The sequence below is a fragment of the Salvelinus namaycush genome, chromosome 26, assembly GCF_016432855.1.
Source record: "Salvelinus namaycush isolate Seneca chromosome 26, SaNama_1.0, whole genome shotgun sequence".
In the NCBI taxonomy this organism is placed as follows: Eukaryota; Metazoa; Chordata; class Actinopteri; order Salmoniformes; family Salmonidae; genus Salvelinus; species Salvelinus namaycush.
In genome coordinates this window covers 39742883-39760998 of record NC_052332.1, presented here as the reverse complement: position 1 = coordinate 39760998, position 18116 = coordinate 39742883, and the positions used below count along the sequence as shown (strand labels likewise).

General features: G+C 45.1%; 1 protein-coding gene across 1 annotated transcript in view; it reads left to right on the top strand.

Annotated features, from left to right (window-relative positions):
- Window positions 1-18116, top strand: part of LOC120021159 (protocadherin-16-like) — an 86047-nt gene that overhangs the window by 32492 nt on the left and 35439 nt on the right. The window contains exons 13-19 of the mRNA XM_038964798.1: window positions 3097-3804; window positions 7178-7417; window positions 9415-9540; window positions 9905-10114; window positions 14068-14324; window positions 14808-15014; window positions 15582-15978. Of these exons, the coding sequence (XP_038820726.1) occupies window positions 3097-3804; window positions 7178-7417; window positions 9415-9540; window positions 9905-10114; window positions 14068-14324; window positions 14808-15014; window positions 15582-15978 (2145 nt within the window). The remainder of the gene's footprint in view (window positions 1-3096; window positions 3805-7177; window positions 7418-9414; window positions 9541-9904; window positions 10115-14067; window positions 14325-14807; window positions 15015-15581; window positions 15979-18116) is intronic.

The window sequence follows — 18116 nt, the reverse complement described above, 5'->3', positions numbered from 1 at the left end:
TTATAGGGGGAGTAGGAGACATGCTAATGATGGAGAGAATGAAAGATATAGAGAGATGGAAATATATGGAGAGATGGAAAGATATGGAGAGATGTGGAGAGAAGGAAAGATATGGAGAGATGGAAAGATATTGTCACGCCCTGGCCTTAGTATTCTTTGTTTCCTTTATTATTTTAGTTAGGTCAGGGTGTGACATGGGGAAGGTATGTGTTTTTGTATTGTCTAGGGTGGTTGTATGGTTTAGGGCAGGGGTGTCAAACTCATTCCACGGAGGGCCTAGTGTCTGCAGGTTTTTGGTTTTTCCTTTCAATAAAGCCCTAGACAACCAGGTGTGGGGAGTTCCTAACTAATTAGTGATGTTAATTCATCAATCAAGTACAAGGGAGGAGCGAAAACCCGCAGACACTCGGCCCCCCGTGGAATGAGTTTGACACCTGTGGTTTAGGGGGTTAAGTAGAGTAGATGGGTTTGTGTTTAGTGTAGGTGTCTAGCTGTGTCTATGGTTGCCTGAATGGTTCTCAATCAGAGACAGATGTCATTAATTGTCTCTGATTGGGAGCCATATTTAAGACAGCCATAGGCACTAGGTTAATGTGGGTAATTGTCTATGTTGTACGTTTGTAGCTTGTGTGTGCACTTACGTCTATAGCTTCACGATCGTTTGTTGTTTTGTTTCAGTTTGTTAAAGTGTTCGTTGCGTGTTTTTTCCTTTCTCTAAAATAAAAGAGAATGTATTTTGCACACGCTGCGCCTTGGTCCACGCTCTCTCAGCAAGACGATCGTGACAGATATGGAGAGATGGAAAGATATAGAGAGAAGGAAAGATATGGAGATGGAAGGAAAGATATAGAGAGAAGGAAAGATATGGAGATGGAAGGAGAGATATGGAGAGAAGGAAAGATATGGAGAGAAGGAAAGATATGGAGAGAAGGAGAGAAGAGATGGAAAGAGAGGAGAGAAGGAAAGATTTGGAGAGAAGGAGAGGAGGAAAGATATGGAGAGAAGGAGAGATTAGAAGAGATTGAGAGAAGGAAAGATATGGAAAGAGGGGAAAAGATGGAGAGAGGAGAAGTACAAAAAGCTTTGCCAAGATAATCCATCCACCTGACAAGTGTGGCATATCAAGAAGCTGATTAAACAGCATTATCATTACACAGGTGCACCTTGTGCTGGGGACAATAAAAGGCCACTCTAAAACTAGCAGTTTTGTCACACAACACAGATGTCTCAAGTTTTGAGGGAGCGTGCAAATTGGCATGCTGACTGCAGGAATGTCCACCAGAGCTATTGCTAGAAAATGTAATGTTAATTTCTTTACCATAAGTCGCCTCCAACATCGTTTTAGAGAATTTGGCAGTACGTCCAACTGGACTCACAACCGCAGACAACGTGTAACCACACCAGCCCAGGACCTCCACATCTGGCTTCTTCCCCTGCGGGATCGTCTGAAACCAGCCACCTGGACAGTTGATGAAACTGAGGAGTATTTCTGTCTGTCATAAAGCCCTTTTGTGGGGAAAAACTAATTCTGATTGGCTGGGTCTGGCTCCCCAGTGGGTGGAGATGGCTCCAAAGTGGGTGGGCCTATGCCCTCCCAGGCCCACCCATGGTTGTGCCCCTGCCCAATCATGTGAAATTGATAGATTAGGGCCTAATGAATTAATTTTAATTGACTGATTTCATTACATGAACTGTAACTCAGTAAAATCTTAGATTTTTTAAAATATTTTTGTTCAGTATAGTTCCAGTTGGAGTGAGGGGTGTGTGTGTGTTGGGGTGGTGGTAGGGTGTGTGTGTGTGTGTGTGTGTGTGTGTGTGTGTGTGTGTGTGTGTGTGTGTGTGTGTGTGTGTGTGTGTGTGTGTGTGTGTGTGTGTGTGTGTGTGTGTGTGTGTGTGTGTGTGTGTGTGTGTGTGTGTCTCTGTGTCTGTCTGTCTGTCTGTCTGTCTGTCTGTCTGTCTGTCTGTCTGTGTGTGTGTGTGTGTGTGTGTCTCTGTCTTATAGTGGAAACTCTGCATTGGTTGAACTGGCTCTGCAGACATGTAAATACCACTGCTTCCCCATGTTAACATGACTGTCCCACACACACACACACACACACACACACACACACACACACACACACACACACACACACACACACACACACACACACACACACACAAACCGTGATCCAAGACATCTTCACTCCTTTATTGCATCAACAAGGACAGTAACGGGTCTGATATCCTGTCTGATATCCTGTCAGATAGCCTGTCTGATATACTGTCTGATAGCCTGTCTGATATACTGTCTGATAGCCTGTCTGATATACTGTCTGATAGCGTGCCTGATATCCTGTCAGATAGCCTGTCTGATAGCCTGTCTGACATCCTGTCGATAGGGTGTCTGATAGCCTGTCTGATAGGGTGTCTGATAGGGTGTCTGATATCCTGTCTGATATACTGTCTGATATTCTGTCTGATAGGGTGTCTGATATCCTGTCTGATATCCTGTCTGATAGGGTGTCTGATAGGGTGTCTGATATCCTGTCTGATATACTGTCTGATATTCTGTCTGATAGGGTGTCTGATAGCGTGCCTGATATCCTGTCAGATAGCCTGTCTGACATCCTGTCTGATATCCTGTCTGATAGCCTGTCTGACATCCTGTCTGATATCCTGTCTGATATTCTGTCTGATAGGGTGTCTGATAGGGTGTGCTTTAGTTGTTTTAGGAAGTTGCCATATTTTGCCACAGTGCTGCTCCAGTATGCATTCACAGGGCTGCTCCTGTATACATTCACAGAGCTGCTCCAGTATGCATTCACAGAGCTGCTCCAGTATACATTCACAGAGCTGCTCCAGTATGCATTCACAGAGCTGCTCCAGTATACATTCACAGGGCTGCTCCAGTATGCATTCACAGGGCTGCTCCAGTATGCATTCACAGAGCTGCTCCAGTATGCATTCACAGGGCTGCTCCAGTATGCATTCACAGAGCTGCTCCAGTATGCATTCACAGAGCTGCTCCAGTATGCATTCACAGAGCTGCTCCTGTATTCATTCACAGAGCTGCTCAGGTATACATTCACAGAGCTGCTCCAGTTGCATTCACAGAGCTGCTCCAGTATGCATTCACAGAGCTGCTCCAGTGTGCATTCACAGAGCTGCTCCAGTATGCATTCACAGAGCTGCTCCAGTGTGCATTCACAGAGCTGCTCCAGTATGCATTCACAGAGCTGCTCCAGTATGCATTCACAGAGCTGCTCCAGTATGCATTCACAGAGCTGCTCCTGTATTCATTCACAGAGCTGCTCCAGTATGCATTCACAGAGCTGCTCCAGTATGCATTCACAGAGCTGCTCCAGTATACATTCACAGAGCTGCTCCGGTATGCATTCACAGGGCTGCTCCAGTATGCATTCACAGAGCTGCTCCAGTATGCATTCACAGAGCTGCTACGGTATTCATTCACAGAGCTGCTCCAGTATGCATTCACAGAGCTGCTCCAGTATGCATTCACAGGGCTGCTCCAGTATTCACTCACAGGGCTGCTCCGGTATGCATTCACAGAGCTGCTCCAGTATGCATTCACAGGGCTGCTCCGGTATGCATTCACAGGGCTGCTCCGGTATGCATTCACAGGGCTGCTCCAGTATGCATTCACAGAGCTGCTCCAGTATGCATTCACAGAGCTGCTCCAGTATGCATTCACAGAGCTGCTCCAGTATACATTCACAGAGCTGCTCCAATATGCATTCACAGAGCTGCTCCAGTATATATTCACAGAGCTGCTCCAGTATACATTCACAGAGCTGCTCCAGTGTGCATTCACAGAGCTGCTCCAGTATGCACTCACAGAGCTGCTCCAGTATTCACTCAAATAAAAGTTAAGTTAGCTAGCAAGCTAACTCGCCAAGAGAGGTACGTTGAGTTGGCCAGCTAACGTTAGCTATGTTTACCTGTTCTTGTTTCAGCAGAAAGTACAAAGCAGAGAGCATGTCCTGGTGATTGTGTTAGTGTTGTAAAGTAAAGACCTTTATGAGAGCAGCATGTTGGAAACTAGTCAATCCTTCATGAGAAAAGCAGTTTGAAACACCGAGGTTAATCTGCGCAGAGAGTAGAGAGAGTAGAGAGAGTAGAGAGAGTAGAGAGAGAGAGAAGAGAGAGAGAGTAGAGAGAGAGAGAAGAGAGAGAGAAGAGAGAGAGAGAGAGAGAGAGAAGAGAGAGAGAGAGAGAGAGAGAGAGAGAGAGAGAGAGAGAGAGAGAGAGAGAGAGAGAGAGAGAGAGAGAGAGAGAGAGAGAGAGAGAGAGAGAGAGAGAGAGAGAGAGAGAGAGAGAGAGAGAGAGAGAGAGAGAGAGAGAGAGAGAGAGAGAGAGAGAGAGAGAGAGAGAGAGAGAGAGAGAGAGAGAGAGGCCAGATTGGATTTCTAAAAAATGATCGTACAACAGACCACATTTACACCCTCCACACTCTAATTGATAAACAAGTTAACCAAAACAAAGGCAAAATCTACTCGTGTTTTGTAGATTTCAAGAAAGCATTTGATTCAATTTGGCACGAAGGTCTTTTTTATAAACTAATAGAAAGTGGTATTGGAGGGAAAACATATGATTTTATTAAATCAATGTACACTAAAAACAAATGTGCGGTTAAAATTGGCAACAAGCAAACAGACTTCTTCTCTCAGGGGCGGGGAGTGAAACAGGGCTGCCCAATAAGTCCAACATTATTTAACATCTACATTAATGAATTGGCAAAAACATTAGAAGAATCGGCAGCACCTGGTATCACCCTACACAACACTGAAATCAAGTGTCTGCTGTACGCAGATGACCTGGTGCTGCTGTCTCCCACTAAAGAGGGGTTACAGCAGCACCTAGATCGTCTTCACAGGTTCTGTCAGACCTGGGCTCTGACCATTAACCTAAAAAAAACAAATATAATGATATTCCAAAAAAGGTCGGGAAATAAGGATGACAAATATAAATTCTATTTGGACACAGTTCTATTAGAACACACCAAAAACTACACATATCTAGGACTAAATATCAGCAACACAGGTAGCTTTCACATGGCTGTGAATGAGCTGAGAGACAAAGCAAGAAGAGCATTCTATGCCATTAAAAGGAACATCAAAATTGAAATTCCAATTAGAATCTGGCTCAAAATTTTTCAATCAGTTATAGAACCAATTGCTCTATATGGCAGTGAAGTATGGGGTCCACTCTCTAATAATGAATTTACTAAATGGGACAAACATCCAACTGAAATATTGCATGCAGAGTTTTGCAAGACTGTATTGCAAGTACAAAGAAAAACTCCAAATAACGCATGTAGGGCAGAATTGGGCCAATACCCCCTCCTCATTCGAATAGAAAAAAGAGCCATCAAATTTTACAACCATCTAAAAACAAGTGACCCTAAAACATTCCATCACACAGCTCTACAATGTCAAGAGATGAAACCAGAGAAGAGTCCCCTCAGCCAGCTGGTTCTGAGGCTCAGTTCACCAACCCAAACCAACCCCATAGAGCCTCGGGACAGCCCTCAGAAAATCTGGCCCAACCAAATCATCACAAAACAAAAAGAAAAATATATAACCTATTGGAAAGACACCACAAAAAATCAAAGTAAACTTCAATGCTATTTGGCTCTAAACAGACAGTACATGGTGGCAGACTATCTGACCACTGTGACTGATAGAAAACTGAGGAAAACATTGACTAGGTACAGACTCAGTGAGCACCGTCTGGCTATAGAGACCGGTCGTCACAGACAAACCTGGCTGCCCAGAGAGGACAGGCTGTGCTCACTCTGCTCCAGGGGAGAGGTAGAGACAGAGGTGCATTTCCTACTACACTGTGACAAATACTCAGACCTAAGAGCATATTTCTTTCCCAAAATTATAACTCAATACAAAGAATTTGAAACTATAAAAGATGAAGAAAAAATCAAATATTTATTGGGTGAAAAGCCAAAATGTGCAGTTTTGGCAGCCAAATATGTGTCCTCCTGCCACAACCTGAGGGACAGCCAGTGAAAAATGCAAAGTAATGTTGATAATATTTCCCATTTAGCTTAGTTTTGTTTTGTCTTTCATACCAGGTCATGTGTCTTCTCAGTCAGGTTGACACTGGTCTACTACTGTTGCTTTAATTTATTGTTGTTCTGATTAATATTGTTGTTGTAGTTGTTGTTAATGGTAATCCCATGTCCACTACTACTGTTATTATTGCTGTTGGTCCCACCATTTATTTATATATAAATATATATATATTTTGTATATATATACATATATATTTGATTTTTATTTTTCGATATGTATACTTTGACAATGTAAGTAATAATGAACTTGCCATGTCAATAAAGTCAATTGAATTGAATTGAATTGAATTGAGAGAGAGAGAGAGAGAGAGAGAGAGAGAGAGAGAGAGAGAGAGAGAGAGAGAGAGAGAGAGAGAGAGAGAGAGAGAGAGAGAGAGAGAGAGAGAGAGAGAGAGAGAGAGAGAGAGAGAGAGAGAGAGAGAGAGAGAGAGAGAGAGAGAGAGAGAGAGAGAGAGAGAGAGAGAGAGAGAGAGAGAGAGAGAGAGAGAGAGAGAGAGAGAGAGAGAGAGAGAGAGAGAGGAGAGAGAGAGAGAGAGAGAGAGAGAGAGAGAGAGAGAGAGAGAGAGAGAGAGAGAGAGAATTATTTTCTGAATTGGCTGGCTGTCATTTAGGGCTGATCCACCTTGTACACTTTTTTGGTACAGTATTGTCTCTCAACTGCAGTAAAAAGTTGCCTTTTCCAGGTCTGAAAAATATGATATTTCCTTACGAATAGTTTACAGATTTAATATGATATTTCCTTACGAATAGTTTACAGATATAAATGAGCTGGATACATGTTTCCATCTAGTCAATCAATTCATGTTTTCATCCTCTCCTCTCCTCTCCTCTCCTCTCCTCTCCTCTCCTCTCCTCTCCTCTCCTCTCCTCTCCTCTCCTCTCCTCTCCTCCCATCTCCTCTCCTATCCTTCCCATCTCCTCTCCTCTCCTATCCTTCCCATCTCCTCTCCTCTCATTTCCTCTCCTCTCATTTCCTCTTCTCCTTTCCTCTCCTCTCATTTCCTCTCCTCTCCTTTCCTATCCTTCCCATCTCCTCTCCTCTCATTTCCTCTCCTCTCATTTCCTCCCCTCTCATCTCCTTTCCTCCAGGCTCTCTGTCCATTCTGAAGGCTCTAGATCGTGAGGACCAGGAAGTGTTTAACCTGACCATCATAGCTGAGGATCATGGGATGCCCCAGCTGTCCACCAGTCAGGTTCTGTCTGTCCACGTGATTGATGTGAACGATGAGCCGCCGCTTTTCCAGGGGGAGGAGCTAGAGGCGGAGGTCAGAGAGAACCAGGAAGCGGGAACCACGGTGATCACCATCACGGCAACGGACAGAGACCAAGGTAAGACAAAAGGGGAATGCAGGGCTGGTCATGCAGGTACACAAACACTCTTGTGTCTTGGAGGGTCTGTCCGAATAAAACGATACACACCATCTTCAAATCCGAACTGGTTGGATAATAAATAATCACTTTATTGAATGTCCATTGCTTTTTAAGACTGGCGAAATATTTCATTTAAAAAAGTGGAATTGACAGCGTTTTAACTACTTTGCAGATGTGAAACAAACAGACAATCGTAATATCAGTCAAAAATATAAAATTCACAGTTTATGCTTCAAAATCAACTTTATATGAGGTTTTTAAAATAGGTTTGTTTTTACTCAAACTTCCATGATGTACAGTAAGGCATTTTTAATATAATCCACCAATACATTTATTTGGTAGTCCAAGAATATGACTATGAGGTTGTAAATCCCAGCTGGTACATAGTTTGCTGCCTCCAGTCGGGATGCGCTCTTTCAGTTTCAATGACTTAAATATTTTGAACAAAAACGGACGACTGTAACTATGAATGTCAACACAATCAAACTATGCCATGGATGCCATGTCATCGGAGGACTGGGTGAATGATCAACTCCCCCCCCCCCACACACAGTCCAGTTCAAAGCGAATGAAGGCAGGCCGTTGTGGAAAATGGCTTATTTTGGACAAGACAGATGTTTTTATTAGGTTTTATTTACTGCGGTGTCTATTATCCAAAAGCACGACCGCTATCCCACTCTATATTGCTATAGAATTTATACACATGCCTTACTCTTCTCATTCCCAAACATTCTATACATGTATTAAAACGTGAAAATTACCATATCCACAGTAAGTGCTCGCTTGTCAAACACACACATATATATATATATATATATATATATATATATATATATATATATATATATATATATATATATATAATATATATTTGAAGTCATATTTTTCCCGGACAGATCTATGAGGTCTACTAGGTCTACTTTAAGGTGTTTCATTGCAGTTAACATGACTCTAATTTTCCCCAGGAGTTATTTCTGAAGTAAATATGTGAGAGTGCCAAAAACCATCTCTGCTTCTAGCACGCAACCAGGCAACTTAATGCCACTGAGAGAGAGAGGAGAAGGAGGGAGAGGAAAGGGTGGGAGAGGAAAGAGAGACAAACAGAGAAGGGAAAGAGGAGGGTGGGGTGGGGTAGAATAATGGAATGAGGAAGAACTTGGAGAGAAGGAAGGGAGGGGGACGGGTTAGTTTGGGTGAGGGAAAGAGATTGGGTGAGAGAAAGGAAAGGGAAAGGGTGATACCTAGCAGAGATTGGTAGAGAGGAACAGAACAATGGAGAGAGGGGGTGGGGAGAGAGATATAGAGGGTTTTCAATGCCAATTCATTCCCCCCATCAACCACAGTGTTCAATGAGCTAGATTTATAATCTAGTGTTTGTTCCTCTCAGCTGTGTGTTAGTTTGACACATCTGAATGGCCTTCAATGGCTCTCTCATCATCTCCTGTGCTTCATCTAAAATGACATGACAGAACAGCATAGATAACAACACATTCATAATAGCCCTTTGCAATAGTTTCTACCTGAGATCCGATTCCAGGTATTTTGCAGATGATGGAGAGGAGACTAGGAAAAGAGTCCAGATGAGATGTAATATTGACTTTGTGATTTTTATGTTTTCTCTCTCTGTCTGTCTGTCTCTCTCTCTCTCTCTCTCTGTCTCTCTGTCTCTCTGTCTCTCTGTCTCTCTGTCTCTCTGTCTCTCTGTCTCTCTGTCTCTCTGTCTCTCTCTCTCTCTCTCTCTCTCTCTCTCTCTCGCTGTCTCTCTCTTTCTCTGTCTCTCTCTCTGTGGTTCTCTCTCTCGCTCTCTCTCTCTGGTTCTCTCTCTCTCTCGCTCTCTCTCTCTCTCTCTCTCTCTCTCTCTCTCTCTCTCTCTCTCTCTCTCTCTCTCTCTCTCTCTCGCTGTCTCTCTCTCGCTGTCTCTCTCTCTCTGTCTCTCTCTGTCTCTCTTTCTCTAGGTTCTAATGGCCAGGTGACATATGGAGGTGTAACAGAGGAAGGCTTCACCATCAACCCTGTGACAGGGGTCATCAGCACTACCAAGACCCTGGACAGAGAGACTCAGGACCACTACACACTCACAGGTAAGAGTAATCCCTCTACCAGTTCAGTGTTCAAAAGATTGGAAGAATGTATAAAGGGGTTAATTCCTTGGCGTTGATAGTCTCAGAAAGTGCTGTGTGGCACAGTTGGTAAAGTATGACACTTGCAATGCCAGGTTGTGGATTCACTTCCCAAGAGGGACTAATATGGAAATATATGTAAAATGTATGCTCTCACTACTGTAAATCGCTCTGGATAAGAGTGTCTGCTAAATTTTCCACGTGCATTTTGTTTGTTTAACTGAATCAGCTTGTGATTGGTCCTTCTTTATAACACATCAGCAAATGAACTGATGGGAAGTTGCAGTCCAATCTGTTCACACTCTCTATCCGTCCCCCCCACCAGTGTCTGCCAGGGACGGGGGCCTGCCTCCTAACTTTGCCAAGGTGGTGGTGCGTGTGTTGGTGCAGGATGAGAACGACAACGTGCCGGTGTTCGCCAGGCCCTGGTACGGCCTAGAGGTCCCTGAGAGCCAGAGCCCCGTGGAGCTGTGTATTGTCAGGGCTGCTGACGCAGACACGGGACCCGCTGGAGACATAGAGTACAGGATCACTGGTAAGACCTGGAGACAGGATCACTGTTAGGACCTGGAGACATAGAGGACAGGATCACTGGTAAGACCTGGAGACAGGATCACAGTTAGGACCTGGAGACATAGAGTACAGGATCACTGGTAAGACCTGGAGACAGGATCACTGTTAGGACCTGGAGACATAGAGGACAGGATCACTGGTAAGACCTGGAGACAGGATCACAGTTAGGACCTGGAGACATAGAGTACAGGATCACTGGTAAGACCTGGAGACATAGAGTACAGGATCACTGGTAAGACCTGGAGACATAGAGGACAGGATCACTGGTAAGACCTGGAGACATAGAGGACAGGATCACTGGTAAGACCTGGAGACAGGATCACTGGTAAGACCTGGGACATAGAGTACAGGATCACTGGTAAGACCTGGAGACATAGAGGACAGGATCACTGGTAAGACCTGGAGACATAGAGGACAGGATCACTGGTAAGACCTGGAGACATAGAGGACAGGATCACTGGTAAGACCTGGAGACAGGATCACTGGTAAGACCTGGAGACATAGAGTACAGGATCACTGGTAAGACCTGGAGACATAGAGTACAGGATCACTGGTAAGACCTGGGACATAGAGTACAGGATCACTGGTAAGACCTGGAGACATAGAGGACAGGATCACTGGTAAGACCTGGAGACAGGATCACTGGTAAGACCTGGGACATAGAGTACAGGATCACTGGTAAGACCTGGAGACATAGAGTACAGGAGCACTGGTAAGACCTGGAGACATAGAGTACAGGATCACTGGTAAGACCTGGAGACATAGAGTACAGGATCACTGGTAAGACCTGGAGACATAGAGGACAGGATCACTGGTAAGACCTGGAGACAGGATCACTGTTAAGACCTGGGACATAGAGTACAGGATCACTGGCAAGACCTGGGACATAGAGTACAGGATCACTGGTAAGACCTGGAGACATAGAGTACAGGATCACTGGTAAGACCTGGAGACATAGAGGACAGGATCACTGGTAAGACCTGGAGACATAGAGTACAGGATCACTGGTAAGACCTGGAGACATAGAGGACAGGATCACTGGTAAGAACTGGAGACATAGAGTACAGGATCACTGGTAAGACCTGGAGACATAGAGGACAGGATCACTGGTAAGACCTGGAGACATAGAGGACAGGATCACTGGTAAGACCTGGAGACATAGAGTACAGGATCACTGGTAAGACCTGGAGACATAGAGGACAGGATCACTGGTAAGACCTGGAGACATAGAGTACAGGATCACTGGTAAGACCTGGAGACATAGAGTACAGGATCACTGGTAAGACCTGGAGACATAGAGTACAGGATCACTGGTAAGACCTGGAGACATAGAGTACAGGATCACTGGTAAGACCTGGAGACATAGAGTACAGGATCACTGGTAAGACCTGGAGACATAGAGTACAGGATCACTGGTAAGACCTGGAGACATAGAGTACAGGATCACTGGTAAGACCTGGAGACATAGAGTACAGGATCACTGGTAAGACCTGGAGACATAGAGGACAGGATCACTGGTAAGACCTGGGACATAGAGTACAGGATCACTGTTAGGACCTGGAGACATAGAGGACAGGATCACTGGTAAGACCTGGAGACATAGAGGACAGGATCACTGGTAAGACCTGGAGACATAGAGTACAGGATCACTGTTAGGACCTGGAGACATAGAGGACAGGATCACTGGTAAGACCTGGAGACAGGATCACAGTTAGGACCTGGAGACATAGAGTACAGGATCACTGGTAAGACCTGGGACATAGAGTACAGGATCACTGGTAAGACCTGGAGACATAGAGGACAGGATCACTGTTAAGACCTGGAGACATAGAGGACAGGATCACTGGTAAGACCTGGAGACATAGAGTACAGGATCACTGGTAAGACCTGGAGACATAGAGGACAGGATCACTGGTAAGACCTGGAGACATAGAGTACAGGATCACTGGTAAGACCTGGAGACATAGAGTACAGGATCACTGGTAAGACCAGGAGACATAGAGGTCAGGATCACTGGTAAGACCTGGAGACATAGAGGACAGGATCACTGGTAAGACCTGGAGACATAGAGTACAGGATCACTGGTAAGACCTGGAGACAGGATCACTGGTAAGACCTGGAGACAGGATCACTGGTAAGACCTGGAGTCATAGAGTACAGGATCACTGGTAAGACCTGGAGACAGGATCACTGGTAAGACCTGGAGTCATAGAGTACAGGATCACTGGTAAGACCTGGAGTCATAGAGTACAGGATCACTGGTAAGACCTGGAGACAGGATCACTGTTAGGACCTGGAGACAGGATCACTGGTAAGACCTGGAGACAGGATCACTGGTAAGACCTGGAGACAGGATCACTGGTAAGACCTGGAGACAGGATCACTGGTAAGACCTGGAGACATAGCGTACAGGATCACTGGTAAGACCTGGAGACATAGAGGACAGGATCACTGGTAAGACCTGGAGACATAGAGGACAGGATCACTGGTAAGACCTGGAGACATAGAGTACAGGATCACTGGTAAGACCAGGAGACATAGAGGACAGGATCACTGGTAAGACCTGGAGACATAGAGGACAGGATCACTGGTAAGACCTGGAGACATAGAGTACAGGATCACTGGTAAGACCTGGAGACAGGATCACTGGTAAGACCTGGAGACAGGATCACTGGTAAGACCTGGAGTCATAGAGTACAGGATCACTGGTAAGACCTGGAGACAGGATCACTGTTAGGACCTGGAGACAGGATCACTGGTAAGACCTGGAGACAGGATCACTGGTAAGACCTGGAGACAGGATCACTGGTAAGACCTGGAGACAGGATCACTGGTAAGAACTGGAGACATAGAGTACAGGATCACTGGTAAGACCTGGAGACATAGAGGACAGGATCACTGGTAAGACCTGGAGACATAGAGTACAGGATCACTGGTAAGACCTGGAGACATAGAGTACAGGATCACTGGTAAGACCTGGAGACATAGAGGACAGGATCACTGGTAAGACCTGGAGACATAGAGTACAGGATCACTGGTAAGACCTGGAGACAGGATCACTGGTAAGACCTGGAGACATAGAGTACAGGATCACTGGTAAGACCTGGAGACATAGAGTACAGGATCACTGGTAAGACCTGGAGACATAGAGTACAGGATCACTGGTAAGACCTGGAGACATAGAGTACAGGATCACTGGTAAGACCTGGAGACATAGAGTACAGGATCACTGGTAAGACCTGGAGACATAGAGGACAGGATCACTGGTAAGACCTGGAGACATAGAGTACAGGATCACTGGTAAGACCTGGAGACAGGATCACTGGTAAGACCTGGAGACATAGAGTACAGGATCACTGGTAAGACCTGGAGACATAGAGTACAGGATCACTGGTAAGACCTGGAGACATAGAGTACAGGATCACTGGTAAGACCTGGAGACATAGAGTACAGGATCACTGGTAAGACCTGGAGACATAGAGTACAGGATCACTGGTAAGACCAGGAAACATAGAGGACAGGATCACTGGTAAGACCTGGGGAGTGGGGTGTCTCTCTAGAGGTCGACGCCAGACCGTCGACGCCAGACCGTCTCTCTAGAGGTCGACGCCAGACCGTCTCTCTAGAGGTCGACGCCAGACCGTCTCTCTAGAGGTCGACGCCAGACCGTCTCTCTAGAGGTCGACGCCAGACCGTCTCTCTAGAGGTCGACGCCAGACCGTCTCTCTAGAGGTCGACGCCAGACCGTCTCTCTAGAGGTTGACTCTAGCCCGTCTCTCATGAGCGACTCGATGATGATGAATAGATCTGATGTTCATGGAAATTGAAAACTTCACTATCTGAACTGAAATTAAATCTAGTCAATGTTACCTGGTGTCACCATGACAGCTGTCTCTCTTCTCCTCCCTCCTATAGCTGGAGACCCAGACGGAGACTTCCAACTCCATGTCAGTACAGGGGCCCTGTCCACGTCTCGTCCCCTGGATCGGGAGCTGCGGGCAGGGTACAACCTGGAGGTGGTGGCCCTGGACCGTGGTTCTCCTGCTCTGAGCAGCACAGCCACAGTGGAGGTGACGGTGCTGGATGTAAATGACAACAGTCCATCCTTCAGCAGCAGCAGCTACACCGTAGACGTCTCAGAGGACGCTGCCCAGGGAACTACAGTCTTAGAGGTAAGATAGGATCATTTATGTTCAGATATGATGAAATACAATAGGATCGCAACTCCACCCTTTGATTAAAACTAAGTTAAGGTGCAACTAAATCCAATACAATGTGATAGCGGCAGCTACACCATCAACAGTCTCACTTCAGTATTCAACATTTGAATGTGTGGTTTGGAGGTGTCATAATACCCATAAAACCTAGCGGTCACACAGGGAAATGGTTTCAATTGTTTTTCCACCATTCATTTTTCCCCCGTAGGGGATTTTAGAAACACTTAAAATAAGGTCTGTGTTTTGTGTAGGCTTACCCTGGCGTGACGTTTTCATAACCGTGTAAATCTCTTTAGGACAAGGTGACTTTTATCAATATAGTCGCCTGATACAGACAATTACATTGATGGAAGCTACAATCTATCTGCAGTATTAAAGCTAGGTCATAATAGGTCCATAACTTTCACACAAAAAAACTAATATTGGTGACGGCCACAGGTCACGGCCACAGACGCAGACGAGGGGGAGAACGGGAAGGTTCTGTATTTCCTGAGTCGAGAGGCGAGGGGCGCTTTCACCGTTGACGAAAACACTGGGCGTATCACAACGGCGTCGCCGGTGGACCGGGAGAAGAGGGCGTCGTACAGCTTCCATGTGTTCGCTGTGGACCTGTCACCTGCAGAGCCCAGAAACACCTCAGCTCAGGTAACAGTGCCAGACGACAACACATCATTGATGTCAATAAATACTTTATGTGAAGGACAATATGTATTTTATATTGGCATACTACCTTCCTCAGAGGATAACTTTACCATCACATCTCCTCCAACCCTTTCTCCTCCCTCTCACCTCTGTCTCCCAACCTTCTTTCCTCTCTTTCCCAACCTTCTTTCCTCCCTCTACCAACCCTCTCTCGTCCCTCTCTCTCCCAACACTCTCTCCTCCCTTTCTCTCCCAACCCTCTCCTCCCTCTCTCCCCCAACCCTTTCTCCTCCATCTCTCTCCTCCCAAACCTCTCTCCTCTCTCTCTCCCAACCCTCTCTCCTCCCTCTCTCCCAACCCTCTCTCCTCCCAAACCTCTCTCCTCTCTCTCTCCCAACCCTCTCTCCTCCTCTCTCTCCCAACCCTCTCCTCTCTCCTCCCTCTCTCTCCCAACCCTTTCTCCTCCTCTCTCTCCCAACCCTCTCTCCTCCCTCTCTCTCCCAACCCTCTATCCTCGCTCCCTTTCCCAACCCAAACCCCCTTTTCATTCTCCGCTTCTTCGTAACCCAGGTCACAGTGACAATCCTGGACATAAACGACAACGCTCCATTCTTCATCCAAGACCCCCTCGTCGTCGAGGTCTCGGCCAGCCAATCACATCGGGTCCTGGCCACCATGCGGGCCGAGGACAAGGACTTTGGTGCCAACGGTTCTGTGTTCTACCGTTTCGCCGGTCCGGTGAGGGGTTTCAGCATCAACTCCCTAACAGGAGAGATCCAGGGGACGGAGGGGATAGACAGGCTGAATCAGGCCCAGAGGACCCTCATGGTGGAGGCTATGGACCAGGGAACCCCGGCCCAGTCCAGCCTGGGGGTGGTGGTGGTCTATGTGAAGGAACAGGTGTATACAGGCATCAGGTTCTCAAGGAACGCCAGAGATGTCAGCATACAGGAGAATGCCGCCAAAGGTTTGTGGATAACCTTATTTGGATAGTCCCAACTGTAAATGCTCAACTCACTATCAATAGACTAGACTGTCGGTAACACGTCATCTGTTGGAACTGTTGCCTGTTACTCAGAATTCTGTTGACGTTCTGTTGGATTCGGTTGACATTCGATTGGAATCTGTTAATGTTCTGTTGACGTTCGATTGGATTCTGCTGACGTTCTGTTGGATTCTGTTCATGTTCTGTTGACGTTCTGTTGGATTCTGTTGACGTTCTGTTGGATTTTGTTGACGTTCTGTTGGATTCTGTTCATCTTCTGTTGACGTTCTGTTGGATTATGTTGACGTTCTGTTATATTCTGTTGGATTCTGTTGACGTTCTGTTGGATTCTGTTGACGTTCTGTTGGATTCTGTTGGATTCTGTTGACGTTCTGTTGGATTCTGTTGACGTTCTGTTGGATTCTGTTGGATTCTGTTTACGTTCTGTTGGATTCTGTTTACGTTCTTTTGGGTTCTGTTGACGTTCTATTGGGTTCCGTTGAAGTTCTATTGGGTTCAGTTGACGTAGGGAGATAGGGAGATTCCACGCCAGCAGAAAATCTTTTTGGTATCTGATTTTTCTGGACATTCTCACATAGAAACTTAATTGGGTAAAAAGATGTTTGAAATGCCTTTTACATTTCTATCACAAACCATTTTGTAGAAAATCATGATGAAAGTGGCCATTTCAGTCCTTTTTTAGACCTTTGTAAGACGCAATAATCCGGGAACCGAAAATGGATTCAAAGGTAACTTCCTCTGCAGGTGACTTGATGAACGTGCCATCATAATGGAGGGCTCTGATTGGTTAATGACGTATCACGTAAATGTCTCTGTATAGAATGGGTCACGTTATTAAAAGTACCAGAGAGCACCACTCTGGAATGTTGACGTGTTTGAAGATTATATAGTTACAAACATTATTTTTTTTAAATGTTAAATTTTTTTAACAGCCCGTGTTTAGATTTTCTATGTTAAATAAATAAATGTGAAAAATGTGTATTTCAGAATTGAGACATACTCCGTGTTTGAACAACACAATAAGGAGTATAACGACACCAAGATGTTGTCTGTATCATGTCTGGTTCACAGATCATAGGGTCTTACAGAAGGCATGTAAAGGACTGAAACAGGACTGAAAGGGCCACTTTCATCATGGTTTTCAACAACAACAAACAGGCGGTTGTGATACAAATGTAAACAGCATGTTAAACATCCCACTTCCCCAATGAAGTTTCTTCGTGAGAACTGCCAGAACAACACGAGTTACCTCAAAACATGTTCCACTGTCGTGGAATCGTCCAATATTGGGTTCTGTTGACGTTCTATTGGGTTCTGTTGACGTTCTATTGGGATCTGTTGACGTTCTATTGGTTTCATTTTACATTCTATTGGGTTCTGTTGATGTTCTATTGGGTTCTGTTGACGTTCTATTGGGTTCTGTTGACATTCTATTGGTTTCTGTTGACGTTCTATTGGGTTCTGTTGACGTTCTATTGGTTTCATTTGACGTTCTATTGGGTTCTGTTGACGTTCTATTGGGTTCTGTTGATGTTCTATTGGGTACTGTTGACGTTCTATTGGTTTCATTTGACATTCAATCGGGTTCTGTTGACGTTCTATTGGGTACTGTTGACGTTCTATTGGTTTCATTTGACATTCAAACGGGTTCTGTTGACGTTCTATTGGGTACTGTTGACGTTCTATTGGTTTCATTTGACATTCAAACGGGTTCTGTTGACGTTCTATTTGTTTCTGTTATTATTATGTTGGGTTCTGTTAAAAAAGAATAATTTTTGGGGTATGGGAGGAGGTTACTAAGTGGACAAATGGAATTGTTTTAAGATGGTCATACCATGGATAAGTTAGCACTTTGATTTAGATTTTTAGGACCCCTTTAGGTATCACACATTCATACAAATCTAGATATTTTATGAAATATTGAATTTTGCCTTTACTACTAAAGCCCCTAGAAACACATTGAATAACACATTCATAAATGGCAAAAAAAGACAGTCACAAAATAAATCCTGAGGAATAAGACTAAATCATGAGGAATAAGACTAAATCATGAGGAATAAGACTAAATCATGAGGAATAAGACTAAATCATGAGGAATA